The sequence below is a fragment of the Melanostigma gelatinosum genome (genome assembly GCF_949748355.1).
Source record: "Melanostigma gelatinosum genome assembly, chromosome: 13".
Taxonomy (NCBI): Eukaryota; Metazoa; Chordata; class Actinopteri; order Perciformes; family Zoarcidae; genus Melanostigma; species Melanostigma gelatinosum.
Genome location: NC_136646.1, coordinates 14,064,964 through 14,083,633, shown reverse-complemented (window position 1 = coordinate 14,083,633; position 18,670 = coordinate 14,064,964). Strand labels below are relative to the sequence as shown.

At 44.9% G+C, this 18,670-nt stretch overlaps 1 protein-coding gene across 1 annotated transcript in view; it reads left to right on the top strand.

Annotated features, from left to right (window-relative positions):
- The window catches only part of spop (speckle type BTB/POZ protein), a gene marked incomplete at both ends in the record, with an annotated part of 133,286 nt that overhangs the window by 67,267 nt on the left and 47,349 nt on the right, over positions 1-18,670 (top strand). The window contains 3 exon segments of the mRNA XM_079282512.1: positions 3,210-3,331; positions 9,811-9,920; positions 9,927-9,941. Coding sequence (XP_079138638.1) covers positions 3,210-3,331; positions 9,811-9,920; positions 9,927-9,941 — 247 coding nt within the window.

Below are 18,670 nucleotides of genomic sequence, written 5' to 3'. Positions count from 1 at the left end.
GCTGCACATGTTGTTGCCAGAGCTGCACCTTTAAACGGAATCCGTTCATTTTGTCAGTGCTTGTAAGCAGGTTCTCATTTCGGCCTTGCATCCGTGTGTTCAGTTCATTCAGATGATGAAATATATCAGCCAGGTATGCCAGCTTTGCACACCACTGATCACTTGCAAGCAGCTTTGAGAAATCGGGCCTCTCGTCTGTCAGAAACACTTTATGTTCCTCTCGGAGCTCATACACACGGGCCAGCACTTTGCCGCGCGACAGCCACCGGACCTCCGTGTGGAGCAATAACACTTTATGTTCCGCTCCCATTTCCTCACACAGAGACGCAAATAAGCGAGATTTCAAAGGTCGCGTCTTCACAAAGTTCACTAAGCGCACAACATCATCCAACACAGGACCTAGATCTGCTGGTAAGGTCTTTGCAACGAGGGCCTCACGGTGCAAAAAACAGTGCGTAACAGTAACAGCTGGGTTTCTTTCTTTGACCCTACTTACGAAGCCTTTGATGCGCCCGACCATGGCTGCGGCTCCATCAGTGCAGACACAGGTGTCTGCACTGATGGAGTTTTCCCACTGATGCAGTTTTCCCACGTAAGCCCGCTTTTGTCAAGATATTCCGACGTGACCCGAAATATTTCATCTCCTGTTGATTTTTCTGGCAGTGCCTTGCAAAATAGGAAGTTTTCTCCAAACGCTTCTCCATCCACAAAACGCACGTTGGCCAAGAGCTGACAATGTCCACTAATATCCATCGACTCATCAAGTTGCAAGGCAAATTTCTTACTGATGCGCATCTTTTCCAAAACAACAGTTTCTATGTCCGCAGACATGTCATCAATACGTCTGGCAATTGTGTTATCTGAGAGAGGCACTTTAGCTATCTCTTTGGCCGCGTCAGGGCCGAGCATCTCATTCACAATGGCTTTACAAGCTGGCAGTATTAATCTTTCTGCCACGGTGTGGGACGTCTTTGTTTTAGCTACGAGTTCAGCAACAAGGTAGCTAGCTTTGAGGGCTCTCTCGTTTACCTTTGTGGTTTTTCTCAAAACAGTTGCCTGTTTCTCATTGTTTGTACGTAAGCGTACAAAATAGTCCATCGACTTGTTTTGAACGGAAGGGTGTTTCGTTTGGAGATGGCGTTTAAGCTTGCTTGGCACCATGGCGCTATTGGATAGCTTCTCACCGCACACCAAGCACAGCGGACTCGGTGCCGTTGCATCCCCGGTGAACGTAAACCCAAATGAAAGATAGCTTTCGCTGTATTGCCTCGAGCTCACCGTCTTGTCTTTTTTCTTTTGTCGACCACTCATACTTGGGCCTTCATCTGGGTCAGAATTTTGTCCAGGGCCCTGTTCGGCATTTGCATTTTCCCTTCTCAAAAACTTCCCCATCACTGTCACCTTTTTTTTTTTTTTTTTTCATCACTGTCACTTGCTCGTCTTGCTTTGATCCCAAACTGTCACTGTCACGTGTCGCGCAGCACTAACTCTATTGTCTTTACAGGTATTTAAATCCCTCTGCTGCCACCCACTGCCATAGAAGAGTATTACATTATCTGCGACACTTTATTACAGCACAGACACCCGACAATGGTTAATTAGGTGATATTAGAAAATTTCCCACGGCACACCTGACGATCTGACGCGGCACACTAGGGTGCCGCGGCACACCTGTTGAAAATCACTGGCTTAGACTATACAAAGAAACTCAGACAGACTGCTCTGAGTCAATGGGATCCCGATAGTTCGTCAAATGTTCAAACCTTTTATTGACAAAGTGTTGCAACGATCCCAAATCTCAGTCTCTGCCAGTATGAATAGCTTTGCTGCTAAATATATTTGCAGGTGAGTATTTTGCATTTTTGTGTCGTATAATTGTCTTGCCCTGGTGTGTGTAAAGGCCTTAACACTGATGAATTCAAGAGCTTGCCAATAATGTAGGATATGTAATCCACAATGCAGAAAAAAACAATGGAATGGACATTTGTCCGTATATTGCCATATGAAAAATGTTCAGTCAATGCCATTTTTCTTTGGTCATGCAATCGGTTTTTTTTTATCGGTGTCGGGGAGCAGTAGTAATATGGCACTTGCCTACTAAATGAATCATACATACACAGAATATATGTCGAGATATACATTTGTCTCGTCATTGCTGAGAGCTCAATCACATTGTTACATAAAGTGTGACACGGACAAGCCTTCGGATGGTGAATCAGAATCACAGATGCTTCACATGTTAGTCGTTCACATGGCCATGTTAATGTGTTCCAGGTTACTGTTCGAAAGCGACACAGCAGCCTGTGCAACAAACAACCCATATGTTACCACGCACATGGATTCCTGTGTGAAACTGCTCTACATAAACACAAAGAGACTGACTCACCCGTAGCGTCGATGAACTGAACATGGCACATCTTTTAAATATCGCATACATGTTTCTGTTTGGAACGTTGGCTCTCCAGTAGATTTAGGAACATCCTTTCATTTTCAGGAAGGTTACCTGGAAAGTTGCAGTCGTCAGAAGAGGGGGGGGGGGGGTCAATAATTTTCCCGATGTGTTACGGTTTTAGGTTCAATACCATATTGATACTTCTACTGCACAGTACAGATTTATATTGATGCAGCACCAGCATTGAAGGAGAGGTGTGACCTTCTTTCCTGTGGAGGCTTGTGAAATATTCTGCTTTTTTGCCAGTTTATTGTTGTTTGATATTGAACCATTGGCATTCATGTTGATGTTGCCGTGTTTGTGTTAGAAAGGCTCGGGCTCATCGGTCCACCGTGTTTCAGCTCAGTGTAAAACTCTGTGGAACTGGAAGCTTTTCATTGTGGAGCGAATAGAGTTTTGATTCCAGCTTTGTTTTAAAAGAACATCTTGTTTTTGTGCCGTCTTTCCAATTCACTTAAACAGATGTAATGATTATCTGACATGGCTTCATGCTATAAACAGCAGTGTGCATTGCACAATCAATACCATCAAACCATCACTTTGGCCCAAGTGAAGGGTTGTGGATGAAATCAATAGGTGTGATTGTGAAGCCAAGGATGGCACAATTTCAACGGCCTTTACAGAATCAAGCCAGAGTGCCATTACGGATAGAAACTGATGCTGTTATTGCGTACAAACATACAAATAACTCCAGCATCACTCCACCTCTTAGCTTTGTCTTTCTGATCTGTATGTTTCTGTCTTTTCCTGCCTCCAGGTGTTTGCGTGTGAACCCTAAAGGTCTGGATGAGGAGAGTAAAGACTATCTTTCACTTTACTTGCGTGCCAAGTTTAAGTTTTCTATCCTCCGCGCCAAGGGAGAAGAGACCAAAGCCATGGGTAAGTGTGACCAAAAACAACTGATACTGACTTGTTGTCCACCACTTGTATCATTTTAACTTACTAACTGAAAATACAATTTAGGCCCAAGCTGCATATAAGCATGTTCGGCAGAAAACTGAGGACATCTTAAAGTTTGAGAGGTTCAAAATTAAAAAGTCCTGCCACACCTGTGTCTTCGGGGCACGGAAACTTGCAAACGCAGGAGGTGAGGAGTGTGTCTAATACTCCGAGTGTGTCTAATAATGTCAGGTATTGATACCCATATGGGCTTGTGTAATCACTGCCAGTTGGTTTCATTTTGAGTAAATATATAATTCAAAGTGGTGTGGAGCAATTTTGATTTTAATTAAAAAAAGACCCAACCTTTTTAGAAGTCTCCGTCCGCCTCGCTCCTCGTTGATGAATTGGAAATGAATGTGCCTCCAATTCCTGCTGCTTTTTTTTCTTTTTTCTTTAATTAGGTTATGTTATGTGGAGGAAACGCAAACTTGTGTGGAATTGAATTAGCGAGGGCCAGATGTGACCGCTTCCTGGTTATCAGGCTTTCGGGCTGCCTCCCTCCCTACCGGTGCCCTGCAGCATGCAGGCACAGGAAGCGTGGCGGAGGGGAAGATGGATTGGGTGGGAGGTTAGGGAGGGGAGAGGAGAGGTGGGAGGCGGAAGTGTGTTTAAATCGGAGGCGTGTGCAGCGAAACTGTGGACAACCCCCTGCGGTGCAGGTTGTGTAGAAAGGGAAATCTTTTTACCTGCTGAGACACATTCCCCCATGTGAACTTGACACCCCCTCTTTCAGTCCCTCATTTGCTCTCTGAGACCGCTCTCTCCTCTTTCCCATTCACAATATCACTTTCTTTTTCTTTTATCCTTTTTTTAAATTCCACATCTGCTCTTTAATGTTGGAATACCACAGGCTAAAGAAAGCTACTGCGGTTATTGTCCTTAAAGCTTTCTCTCCTGGCTGTTATCCTGTATGCTGGTGGCTACGTGGTCATGTGGAGTGGTGTGAGTAATAAACAGATCTTTGCGGCTTGTGACTTCACTGCTTGGCCATTTCGCGAGCACTGCTCTCTTAAATGACCCCCAGAAAAGCCGGAATGCGAAGAATACCGAGTGAAGTGAAGAGGATCTCATTTTCCTCCGCTCCTCTCTTTTGTGTCTCGAGGGGCTTTCGCCTATAAATGGTGTGCTCTGTGGTGCATCCCATTCTTGCCATATGCCCTCCTCCAATCTTCCCACAATCCCCCTGGGGAGACCTGGGCCCTCATCTTCGCTCGCCGCGTCACAGGAGAAAATTACCCAACTGCCACCATATTTGTGACAGTTAAGTGAGCCCGCCGTCTCCGAATATGGCAGTAAAGATTGCTCTATCGGTTCTGGATCATTTAGAATCCAATTTAATCCAGGCCTCGAGCAAAAAAAGACCAAATACAAACAAAGTACCTTAATTAAGAAAACTGGGTGGCTGTGAACTGTTTATGTGACGGTTTGGCCTTTTTATACACTTGGTCCCTGTAGAGACAATTTCTAGTAAAATATTAGGACTAGGCTAGTGTTATGCGTGCTGGAGTAGTCAGTTAGAGGAATTAGTGGCTCATCAGTGATGAAAGGAAAGTATAGTGAGTACACTGTATTGAAATAAAGCAGAGTAACATTGCTATCGAAGGCAAATGACAAAATCCGACTGACGGAACGGAAAATTCAACTGAGGAGCTGAAGATTGTGTTTGACGTGTCGGATTGAATTTCTGTCTTTTGAAGCTTTTGGACGAGGCACGCTCTCACTCACAAGCCAATCTCTGTCACTAATGCAAAAGCATTGGCCACGCACTCATTGTTTCATTTCTCCCCGGTCTCTGAGCGGGCATACATTTTGATTTTGCCTCGACTGGCGTGTGCATATTGAGAATTAAAGCATTCCTGCAGTGCTTAAAGGAGGAGGGATGAAAACAGTCCAGGATTTGAAGGCTGCACTACGCTGGCACATTTTGACTGGAAAGCTCGACATTATCTGATGAAACACCACATCTGCATCAGTCAGCCCTGGAGCCCCGCCCACTAGAGAGTGTGTGTCTGTGTCTGAATCCTCTGATGGTCCCGACTTGCTAATGGAGATAGATTCAGGCAACAGCGGTCCCCCCCTCCCCACACTGTACTCCTGTAGTCTCGACTTGGCCACATCATTTCTCTCCCTGGCTTAATGTGCTGGTTCTCTCCTCCGAGGCTGCTGGGTGGGTTGTAACTTGTCTCCTCCTTTCGCCAGAGAAAATCATCCTGCAGACTCCTGTTCTGACAACTCGGAGAGAGGCGAGATGGAAAGTTCTCATCCTCTGCCGCAAGCTGTTTTGTATTCAAATAGTCTCCTTGTTAAGTCTCCCCTACAGACAATGGTGTTATTGTTTTGTAGCCAAAGGCTAAGTGAGCTTATGTGTGTAGTGTCGAGTTGCTGTGGGCTGCTTCTATGTTTTGTAGCTGGAGATTCAGTGTGTGTGTATTTCATTTTTTCAGTTAATTGAAGCCCTGTGTGTGAGCTTGTCAGAGTCTGTTGCCCTCAGTAACTGATGGAGGTGATCAGGCATTCTGTGTGGGTGAGTGGCGCACGGCTAATGGAGGAGAAGCTATTGGTCAGACTTGACCAATAGCTTGATAATCTTGATAATCTTGATAAACTTGATAATCAGATGGTATCGGCATCGCTAGAAAGGATGTCAACAGACATGTTTGTGCTGACACTCGTTTATAGAGCTCGGTCTTCAATAGAGATTCGATTTTCTTCTGGGAAAAGACTTGATGTCATGTTTATATGTGCATCCGTCTGCTTTATGCAACGTTAATCCATGTGGAGAGGGAATTAAGTTTTAAATCAGATTTTTAAAACTCTGTTTCTGGTGAGATGAGTACACGCATGTACAGACTGCTCAGTTAACGGATTGTGCTAATTGCCCTTTCACGTCAACATGTTTAGAGCGATTGGGAAATGGTTGTGAGCGTATGGTCTGTCCGTGGTCCTGAGCAGTGGTTAGTGTAGCAATTGTTTTTGCGAAAGTTCAACGTGTGAAAGAGAAAGCCGGAAGAGCGACAGACACGGGGGAGAGAACTCTGGCTGCTGTGTCGTGTGTTATCTTCCAACACGCCGGCTCGTCTTCTGGCGACCTTCTCGCTCTGTGTGCCGACCGTGCCCCTGAGCCCTCTGCCTGAATATGGATGCCCCCGCTCACTTCAACACCGCGGCGGCGCTCACGCTCTCCAGCTCAGACCTCCATTTTATTTTCACCTTCTCCATCACCTTCAGTCATTTATTTTTTGGAAGGGTGAGAAACTTCACCCTTTGAATGCGGGAGGAGTATCACAGTGCATCATGTCCTACAAGGTACATGTCTACCTTGTAAGTGTAAATTCCATAATAATTATCAAGTGTGCTGTGATGCAAAACGCAACCTCCTTCCTGTCTGCACTTGTTCATCTTTCTACTCCGTCTTTTTCCACCGCTCACACTTTCCCCATTTGGATGTCTCGGCTGTGCTGACCCCCCTCCACCACTGTCCAGCTCTGTTTGGTGTTCTGGCAGAGTGGGTGTGCTGCCGCCACCTTGGCCAACTCACTGAAAGAGTAAGCAACCAGCCATCTGACCTGCAGTTGATTCTCTGCCAGTGCCGCTTTCTGATGCCCCACTGGAAAATGGCAGCATGACATTAGCTGAGCTCAGCAAACACACACACACACACACACACAGGCACCTCACTGTCACGGGTACACACCAAAGACCAAAGAAGTCACACCTCCCTCTCCCTTTCCCCCTAGTCTAGTGGAGCTTCTTTTAACACTCCCTCTCACCTCTTCCTCTTGGCTTGGGTTAACACTCCCCCCCCCCCCCCTCCCCCCACCCATCTCACTCTCCTGCCAGCCTCTCTCCTCACACCCGAGTTCAGCTTTAGATACTGCCACTGGGGAAGTCCTCACTCATCACTGCTAGTCTTGTTTCATACCCAAATAACACAACTTCACAAGGAGAGTCGGTGTGCCTCGGGACTTCATCTGAGTCCCACATGCTCGGTCTTATCGAGCATGTTCAAAGGACATGAAAGTGTGGGTGAAAGTCAGCAGAGAAAGAGTTTCTTCAGGTACCGTTACTGTGCGTCTACCCAGCCACAAGCAAGGTACAGTGTAGCGAGGCCACAGAAGTTTCACTCTCTTTTCAAACCTGCTCAGCTTCGGTTGAAAGATCTTTGGACTACAAAACTCAGTCTTTTTTTTTTTTTTTTGTTGAAAACATTGACTCGCTCCCTCTGTTTCACTCGGTGGCAGAACAATGAATAAAGTAGAGTGCTGTGAGAAAGCAGAATGCAAGGACTTGTCATTTTTGTGCCCACGTGCTTATGCATGCGTGTGTGTGTTTATGGTGATTTCTGCCAGCGTCGTTGCGTACACAGTCTCTAGAGGCAGGGGATTACAGTGGAGCCGCATGCATGAGCGGTGGTGGGAATAACTTCATATGCACTGCACTCCTCCACCAATCCCCCTCGTAGGCCGCCTGCTCCCTCAGATCCAAACAGAGGATTTGACAGAGGATCTTACGGCAGCATTGACACTTCATCTTAGTGCTTCCCACTGTGATCTGTCAGCAGATCTCCTGTTGGGATCTCTGCGCACGAGTCAGCCTCAAGACAAAGCTGTTTGAACTGCCGGGGCTGAACACATGTTAGTCTGCACACACTGCAGATGAACACGAGAGGCGATGACCTCTTGGCATGTGGTGACTTTACAGCTTATAGCCTGTTTCAGTCGACTTTTCAAGGAGTCTTTAACGTCGTGCCCTTTAACCGGGTCTGAAGAAGACTCTGAGGTTGTTTTTGGATGATTTTACATCATCTTGCATTGACTAATGAGTTGAATCTGTAGAATGTCCATGGATATAGGTTGTTTGCATGTCCCACAGAAGTCTTAAATGTCATAAATGATAAGCAGGAGGCCTTCAAAAACAGTGAACAAATCAGTTTGGGCTTAAACTTGTGTGAAGTGTCTTTTGGTTCGCATCCAGGCAGCTCAAGCAGGCACATTCTTTTCCATTTTTACACTTTTTTTAATTTTATATTGTATGTAGACTGTGGATACATCTCAACGTACGGCTGGGCAGTACTTCGATATTGTATCGATACCGTGATATGAAACTAGATATCTGGACGAGAGATTATTTTTTGGGTATCGTAATATAGTATAAGTATTGACTTTTCCTGGTTTCAAAGGCTGAATTACAGTAAAGTGATGTATGTTTACCAGACTGTAACTTTTCTTGTATCTGCTTTCACCCACTTAGTCATAATATCCACATTATAGATGATTATTTATCAAAAGTCTCACTGTGTAAATATCTTGTGCACCAATATTCAACCCTACAATATTGTTCTGATATTGAGGTATTTGGTCAGAAATATTGTGATATGATCGCTATTACACTTTGTCAGTTCGGCCAAATGAGCACGAGCGTTGGCGTGATTGAATCTTTGGTTTATTTTGAATGAATTTACTCCTGGATTGTGTTGCTGCTCTTTCTCAACAAAAGCCAATCACCCAGATGCATGTTAACATCATGTGCTGATGACATCTAGCAAAGAAATGAAAATACTTGACTTGAGTGAATTGTTTTCCAGTGGTTTTCCTGTATATCGTTTGATGCCATTTAAACCTTTGTAGGACAGGCTGCACAACAAGAACAGACATATATACAGCCTTACGTCATCGCACGTCTCTCCTGATTGGACTGGACAAAGATGTCTCCACACACAGAAGCGGTCTGAAGCATGTCTCGGCTGAACACATGCAGAAATCCCAGAGCGGTGCCCGAGGAAGCATTTTCGACTCATTAACAAAATGGCGGATGATGTAATTTCTCCAAAGAATGGTGTTGCGTCCCTCCAGCAGAGCTGCAGTTACTTGTTACCTTTCTATTCTCAATTATCTTTTGACCTTGTATGTGAGCATTTGTGACTGTTAGGTGACCGCCCCCGCAGTGTGACTACTGTACACACAAGAGCTCCAGCACCTTTTCCCGTGTCTTTGTAGTGCAACCGAGTGTTACAGAATCCTTCCTGCCACTGTCAGAGATAATTGGCACGCCATAAACACATGATAATTGGACTGCTTTGATCCCTGCAATTTCTCACTTCTTGGCTAAAGAGGCGCAGCAGTTCTGTCTCATGTTTACCGCTCGTCTTTATGTGGCTGCGAGAGGATACAGTGAGAGAGACAGAGAGCGAGAGAGAGAGAGATTCTGTTTTCTTCTGAAGTGTTAAAAGCTCCCTGCAGGCAATGCTTCCTGCACCCAGCCTCTTTCGGCATTGTTTCTCCGCTGCTTATGGCCGTGACTCATAACTAACTTTCTCTTTCGCGCACACACACACACACTTTCACACACGCAGAGCTTAATCACGTTGTGAAAGTCTCCAAATAATCTTGTTTGTCCATGTGTTGTCTTTTTCCCAGAGAGCCAGAGAGCGTACCGCTTTGTCCAGGGGAAAGACTGCATGGGTTTCAAGAAGTTCATAAGGGGGGACTTCCTGCTGGACGAGGCCAACGGTCTGCTGCCTGGTGACTAATGAACACTGTTCTGTGAGGTAAGGGCTGCCACTGCTGATCTCAACTCACATGATTTGTTACACAGAGTGCACACTGTCTTCCTTTTTCTGGCTCAAAAATCATTCCCAAAGAAATTCATAATCCTGATTATATTGCTGGATCAAAATTATTATTGCAACATTGCAGACAAACACAGACTTCTGTTATTAACTTTTAAAACCCAAACTGTGTTGGAAGAACTAGTTGTAATTCCCCCAAAATATGTCATTTTCATAGAACCTAGAAATAAGGACTGTTGTTGAAATATCTAAGTTTGTGTTGGTGCTTTTGCCCTAGAAGGGATCACAACTGTAATTCCTGTCTCACTTGTCTTTCTGTTCAACACTACAGCTCATCGTATGTCCCTGTTAGTGAATAATGTATATTTTTATTGGTGCTACATAGCCTCTGGGTTTACATGTCGCTCTCATCACCAACATACAAGCTGATTGTCATTCAGCCGGCATGGTGGCTTGGCTCCGATTTGCTCTGATCCAAAGCCGGCTGCTGCTCCTCGTTGACAATCCCCTTGTTGTTTTCCAGCTGTAACACAGGGGGCAGCAGAGGTCAACTGTCCTCTCTGTCGTCCCCCTCTGCTCCTCACGCCGGAGCCAGGGAGCAGAGAAGAGGTTCAACTTTCTGGATATGTTAATGTCTTAGTTGTAATGCATGCGCCCATTAATGTTTAAAAAGCATGGCAGTGGCTGTTTAAAACAATTCTAATTGACCCTGCGGGTATGGAGGAGAGCATGTGTTGAAGTTTTCCCTTTTTGTAGCGGAGCAATGTGCAAGTCTGTTTAAAGTGTTTCCAAACTGGGTTTATTGACAGAGGGGGAGGAGGGGCAGTGCTGCTTCAGAGCCATGTGGGATGGGGGGGTAGAGTCGTGTGTGTGGGGGGGGGGGAGTATCTTATGCTTATATCGTGTGTTTGTGCAGGCGTGTCTCGCTGGGACGTAATTCTGGGGATGAGACTAGAGTGAATGAGCCGGAGGAGAGTGTGAAAAGTTACCTTGAAGAGTCCTCGCATCTCTGCATGCATCCACTCTCCTGGAGGGGAGGAAGTGAGGTTGCTGGTTCTAGTCTTCCGTGGCCACTTCCTCCCCCGTTAATGTCTGTTGTAATTAACCAACTCTGCTGATGAACAAGCAAGATAAGGCAAACCGGATTTCTGAAACACATTTTATGCACAAATCTATGTGGTGAATACTGTTAATAAAGCTGTGTACAACAGAAGAAGAAGAAAAGATTCAATGAGGGCAGAAAGTAGAGAAATGAAAAATGCAGCGATCCATTTGTATTGTGTATCAGATTTCTCATGTGCGTTAGCAGTTTTCTCCAACTGTGTGTTGCCTAATAGCGTTTCTATTTTTAACCTCAAGAAGAATTCAGCAGAACAACCCCAGATGACCTGAGAGGTCAGAGTTTCTTAAAGCAAGTCAGAGAATTGATATACAGACAGCAGTATTGTGTGTGTGTGTGTGTGTGTGTGTGTGTGTTAGGGGGAAAAGGCTGTCTGGAAGTGGGATGTTGTGTGCAGTAAGCGATACGATTGCCAATAGGGAGGTCTGGTAGCGTTTTCGACCAACATGTGAGCAGGATGGTCGGTGGAGTTAGGTTGTGGGTGGATGGTGGTAAGAAAGTGCAGAACGGGTGTTTGAATCTCTTCTGCTGGTTTCCATGTGCAAGTGCAGCCCAGTGTTTAACGTCAGAGACCTGGCTCCGCTTTCGTCCAGATGGTCTCGTCCTGCATCTGAGAGAGCCCCATCGCCCGGGAGCCCAGCTCGCTCCCTCTTCTCTCTTCTCTCATCCCCTCCACTTCCTCTTTTCCCCCTCCATCTTATCTCTCATTCAAGCCCAATCGCCTCCTCCTCTTTTCCCTTTTTCTTTCATCTCTGGCTGCCTCCCACTTTGAGCATCACACTTTCTTACTTTTTTTTCTCGCCCCTCACTCTACCTTCACCTCTCCCCTGTGTCCCTCGTCTCCCGGCTCAGCCTCCCTGCCTTTCCTTCCTCCCTCCCTCTTTGCCCTCCTCCTTGTCTCTTGTCTTTCTTCCTCTTTTACTCCGTGTAGCAGAGTGTCAAAGGGGGAAAGGCTACGAGGAGAGGCCAGATCACTGTTGGAGGGGAACACTGGCTCAATCTCTCCTCCTGACCCTTGGTCCCTGTGCTCGATTCATCTGCCTCTGGAGACATTAGTAATTCAAATGTAGCACAGGGAATCCGACGATGTGTCACATCGGAGAGGGACTGAACAACACCAGCCGCTGTTCTCTCACTTTTTGTCTCTCTCTTTGTCTCCATCTCTCTCTCTCTCTCTGTGTCTCCGTCACTGCCAAAGCGCTGCAGACACCTGCAGGTATTTAATGAGGAGATAGCTCCCATTAACGGTGCTGCGTTGGCTGTCAAAAGAGAGCATGAGCGACAGCGAGAGATAAAGGAGGAGGGGAAGGAGACTTTGAGAGAGATTGAAGGAAAAGCCTTCTAAGGAAAAGTGGGCACACTTGGTGGCATCGAGCCAACTGGGATGAAGAACAGACAAAGAGGAGAAATAAAAGAGGATTCATGATACACAAAACCACAGGCCAAGACTGGATTTAGTTCCAGAGAGAATGTTTTTATGTTGACGAGACATGTTTTTACCTTCTTTTCTCGTTGCCCCTCTAATGAGACGCAGAGGTAAAGAGGTTAAGTCCTCTCCCTCTTTACCTCTCCTCTGTCTTTCCCTGTCAGCACGGCAGGTCACCTCTTGCTCTGAGGTCAGAACATTGCTATCTATAGCTCTTCATGCTATAGATAATGCAGATGCTCTGAGGGTTTTAAGAGTAATACCGGAACAGAAAATCTTGACAACGTTGTGCTGCCGTGATTTGAGTCGTGTGGACTGATTCTGGAAGGGTTACTTACCCTGGAAGTCAGTTTTGACTGACGAAAGGGAAAGAAAGAAGGGGTTGTTTTTGGAAAGAAGAAGTTTATGGCAAACCTTACCTGTCAGTCATGTTAAATTGGTTGCTGAAACACACCAGTCCACCTTTTAGTCAGCCAGAAGTAGAGCAAGTAGATCCAGAGAACTACTTGCTGCAGGACATATTTGGTTTATTTCTCAGAGGAGACCGTCTCCTCCTCTTCCTCAGTCGACTGTGGCAACATGGAGGGTAAACCATGATAATCTCTGTACCCACCACACAGTAGTAGGGTGGTCAGAGCGGCGGCCATTTTTACGTGTGCCGTTGCCATTGCGACCGTTGTTGTGGGCTGACTTTGGTATAAACCAAAGTGACTTACAGCAAGTGGCGGTGAGGTTTTGTAGTGTAGACGAAAACAAGCAGCGGAGGAGTAGCCTTACAAAGCGTAGAGATCCAGATTAACTGAGTGAAGTGGAACAACTTAATGCATCATCCACACACTGTTGTCACACAATACTAAAGCACATTGCTGCCGCCACATGAGACTTTGTTTCGGCTGATTTCGGCGGGGCTAGGGCGAACTTTTCAACTTTATTTAGAATAATTCAGTTCATTACAATTTCTTGTAGGAATTCAGATTTTCCTTCCTCAAAACAGTATATAGATTCACAACATGTGGGCCTATTTGAAAATAAATGAATCAACATATACGTGCTGTAATTTATGAATGTACAAAACGCTCTCCTTAAAAGCAGTGTTTAACCCTGCTGATTGTAACTTCATTCAAACAGAAACAAAATAAAACTCATTGAACATGTCTTGGTTGGCTCTTTCCACTTCCAACAATCACTCTGGTTTGGTTGAAATAAACCCTTCATTGACAGAGTGGGAAGATACTGGCTCTACCCTGCTGTCTATCTCTGCAGTTGCCGGCCTCTGTGCTATTAATAGCTTGCTGAACAAGTCTGTCGCTGCACGACAATAGTTGGAACGCGCTTTTAAATTGAGCTTTGTAGATCTAATGCGAGTGAAGATTCAGCAACTATATTGGCAATTTCTGTCCTCAAATTTGTTAAAGATTTTGGTTCACAGCTGAGTTAAAATAACTGAAAGCTAACGAGTATATTTCCCCTGTTTTCCAAATTGGGGGAAATAAAGTGCATCATGCGCATAGGATTGTGGGTGTTTTAGGAGTGGGGAGGATACACACGTGTCCTTGAAAATCCTCCGAACAGTCCTTCGACGTGGGCCGATGACGTAGCATCCTTGAGATTCAGCCGTTCAAGGATGCTTCCTTGATTTTGAGTTTGACCCAGAGGACGGCCGGCATGCAGTCGATAGACGCTGCTATTGTTCTTCGTCATGTAGCCACGATAATAAACTATCACAATGGCCTTTTTACTTTACTACCTTACCGAAGCAGCGTACCGTGACTTGTTTGGGAATTCATTCCCTTTTTTCCTGGACATGAATTACCGACCTGTTCTTTCCCGTCTTGGGTCACATCGCTGTCAGATCCAAGAGGTGCTTCCTCATTTGTTTTTAATAACGACATGTTGTTTTGCCAGTATGGACTGACATTTGCCTTTTATTGCAATTTGGATTGATTTTACTGTCTTCCATACAAGTTGCAAGCTCTTGTGAAATTGAGAAGTACTGCATATTTGGCTGATTTAGACATGAATTAAGTGAGAGAGGGGAGATGACGAGTTTTCTTTTTCAGGTTCAGTAAACATCGCTGTGAAGTGAGACGGAGGGAAAAGGTCTAGATGTACAGACTTTTGTGCCTGTTTTTTTTTTAGGCATAGATGTGACGCATTCTGCCCCAGACACAAATACTGTGTCAGTCGCATCAGGCAGACTGGAGTCGCATTGTTCACGTCCCTTTGTGCAAATGTCTGCAAGGTGCACCTCTCTACTCATTGCATATGCATTTCGGGGAGGATCACACAGATCTTAGGAGGAACACGTTAACAGAGGAGGATTATGTATTCTGCCGGATTTGCTGAGGTCACGCTGGTGACGACTGGAAATTCTCTGCCTCTGAAAAGGAGGCGTAAACACAGCACTGGTGGGATTTACAAGACCCGAAAGGAAGATTGTAGTGGGAAAGATAAAGGCTTGTGAATACTAAAAAACTATTATTCGAAACTAATAGGAAGAAATTGGGCTTTCATTAATCGACACAATATCTAACAACTGAAATGCAAACAAATCGTGCACAGATGTAGTTTGTGCTCTTCAAACCTGAATTTGCACTTCATCAAATCTCCATCAACGAACTGTGTAGTGTGTGTTGAGCTGCATATTAATATCATATTATCTCTCATATTAATATGAATATCAACACCATCTCCACCTCCCTCTTCTAGTCTGTCCATCTCTCTTAATATGCTGAAGATCATTTTACGAGTAATATTCTCAGTTTTTCTCAGGTGTATTTGAACAATATTAATATTTGTAATCAAAATGACTGCATTATCATTTTTTATTACAATTTGAGGGTCCAGTACGGTCTAGTCTCTACATTTATGTATCCACCCCTCTATTTCAAGATGAGTTTTACAGGAAGTGGAAAAAGAAGGATTTTGATAAAAAAATATTTTTTATATATCAAATATGATATATTTACCATTTTTATAATTTTGGGGGATAAAAGTACCTCCTTATTCACAGTGGTAATTGTAACATGTGAGGCAAAATCCCAGGCAAAAAGCTGTGCCTTTGCAAATTTAGTTAATATCAATGTAATGAACGGTAACCAGGCGTATGCACTCCTGCGTGACCCATAGAAGGGTGATGAATACATATGTGAAATCAGCGCCTGCATGTGTTAACTGGAAGAGGAGGCGGTGTTTTCTTCCCTGATTGGTTTATCTTCTGCAAATAGCCAATCTATGATGCAATTTACTGAAACATATTTCAACCACGTGGCCACGTCTATCCGGTCCGAGGTCTTTTCTTTAAGGCTCCTCCAGTGCCTCCCCTCCTGAGGCGGGGGTGGCAGTGTGAGAATAAATGAGTGGGGTGCTGATGTTCAGCTGTTTCCTCCTCTTCCTCATGGTGTTAGTGCGGCTCTCCTCTCCTGTCGGTGGGTAAGCACTTTGCCGGGTGACAGCACCCATCCTTCACAGGGCCCCTGCCATATGCCGCGCCGATGTCAGAGGAGACGACTGCAGATGCTCCAGCTGCTCCCTCCCTGCACGATGAGCAACACACACACATACACACACACACACACACACACACACACACACAACCAGCTCTCTGAACAGGATAAAGAGGCAGAGGTGGGAGGATGGGATGAGGGAGAAAGGATGCATATAGAGATTTGTGTTTGGGTAAAAAGGGGAAGACACAAGCAATCTTTCATTCCTGGGAAATGAGGTCAAATATATTGATATGGTTTTGTTTTTGCCCAATCAGAACAACAGGAGCAAAAGGTTAGAAGGGTAAGACGATTTGGATCATTTAAAAAGGGGATCTGGGGACCTAATCAGAGCGATGGAAATACGAATTGATTGAGACGGCCAGACAAAGGAAGAGAATGAGCAAACAGAGTGCAAGCTTGATTTTCTTGTCTTGCAATGGGGTTTTTACCGTGATAGCTTGTTGTCACCAATTTTTGAGCCTCAATGGATCCTTTAATTGATACTGCCTTTGCGACACTTCTGCACCAGCACCACATCAACAGGTCTTTTATATCCCGTCAGAAGCTCTTTGCTTCTCCCAGAGTAAAGACGGCAGAAATTGAACGAAGGGGCATCTTTTGACTGCTTATTTATTTGTTTTCTTTGTCCAAACATTTCCTTCAAGCATTTTAGATCGGGCCTCAGAGTCTCAAAGCTATCACTTTCGTGTCTGTGATCTTCCAGCAGAGAAAACAAAAGCCTGGAAACAAAAAGGACCCAAATGGCTGGTGCTTACAGACGACATGCAGAGGCTCATGCTCACTGCCAGCGGTGAAACTGAGTGTGCGTCTGTGTGTGTGTGTTGGTGAAAACTCTGTCTGAAAGCCTGTGTATATGTAAGGACAGGGTTGGCCAGGCACGCTTGGCTGTAAATCTGGGCGCAGGCCCCGACGCTCGTTCGGCAGCTTGATTTCAAATCATGCATGAAATATGCCTCTGTCTGTGCAGATATACCTAAATACCTCTGTGTCAATGGCAGGCCGGCCCGCCCGTCTGTGTGTGTCATGGACACAGCTGGGACCCTGCAAACAGCCCACTGAAATGACCGCTCCAACACAAGAAACATATGAGTTGGGACATACAGTGGTGTGATTATGGAAGATTTAAAAACTGTGTTTGTGTCTCAACAGACGGCGCCGTGGCACAACAAGTTGTTTCAGATAATAGTCCTCCCCCAACTTGCCGTTACTGGTGATGACGGCTAGTTTCATACAACTCGTACAGTTGGATACCTTGCTGAGGAGTTGGAAGTGTGCAGCCTGTCGCCTGCGGCTCATTACATTGTCTTTACTTGATTTGTTACGTGTGCTGCACGGTTTTTGTGACGTTCTCTGATGTGGCGCGCTTTTCTTTTCCTCCTCCAACGTGATGTCAGGCTATCTGCCCAGTTTTTCTTCTGTTTTCATCAAAACAAGCCCCAGAATATACAAAGAATGTCACACATTGTGCTTCAGAGAAAAGACCAAACAGTGTCTTGTTTGGACAGCGACTGTAAAATTGTCTTATAGGTTGGATAAGGTGCTTGAAATACAATTATAATCCCTTTGGATCAGACGAGTAGCCCGTTATTAAAGGAGGTTCTAGCTATTGTCTTCCAAGGAGAGTGAGTGCAGTGGGGTTTTTTTTTTACTTTTATTTCATGGTGCTGGGAGTTTGGGGCTATGTTGGTTTAATGGTGTCACGAAAAAATCACATTCTGCCATTATTCTCAGTTTGAATCAGTTCAGTCACCTTTTGCAGCTGCCAGAGGGCGGCTAACTCTAAATCCTGTTTCAGAGTCTGTCAAATATCCTGTCATTGCTCCGAGTGTTTTTGATTTTTTTTGGGGGGGCAATAACATCTAAAAGTGGGCGGAGAAGACGAATAGGAAAGGAAGACGGAGAAAAAAGAGCTGCAGAGTGGGTCGTGACATGGAGCCTGTTTGCTCTGGCTGGCTGGAGAGCGGAGGGCGAGTCATGCATTATAAAAAGCTGGTGATGAGCTTTGCGCTCTGAGGATTCAGAGGACAAGTTCAAAGATCACAGATTTCTATTAAGCCGTTGTAGTGTGTGCATTTATCTGGTTTTAATGAAAATACACGGGCTTACTGGTCACTTTATCCTTTCTTTCATATTTTCAGCTAATACAGACCCACCTGGTCAAGGCCTAGATATTCCCTGTGTGATAAAATATGTGATGTGCAGTATTACCCCTGAACACTCGATTCAGGTTGAGTTGCAATCAAATTTCCACTGAGTAACAGATGATGACGTCGTACACTGCTGCTCCCCTTCTGTAAAGGAACATTGAATCATTTTGTTGAATGCATTGGTTTTGTTCCTCCCAAGCAGCAACATCACACGGACTACTGTGGTGTTTGAATTGAAACACAGTGCAGGTATGAACCAGTTAATGCTGTAAAAGGTCTAGAAAACATGTTTCACGTGTATCCAATGCTCCGAGTCTAGAAGCTTTACTTTGTAGGCAAATGAGAGTTCTGCTGTTGCATTTCCTCTGCCGGGAAACAAAAAGTGAAAGTTAAGTGTGGAGTAAATACAATCTAGTGATAACCCGTCATCAACAAAGACAGCAGACCCGACACTGAGACAGCCAAGACTGATCGAAAGACGAGTCGTAATTTCAACCTAACATTGT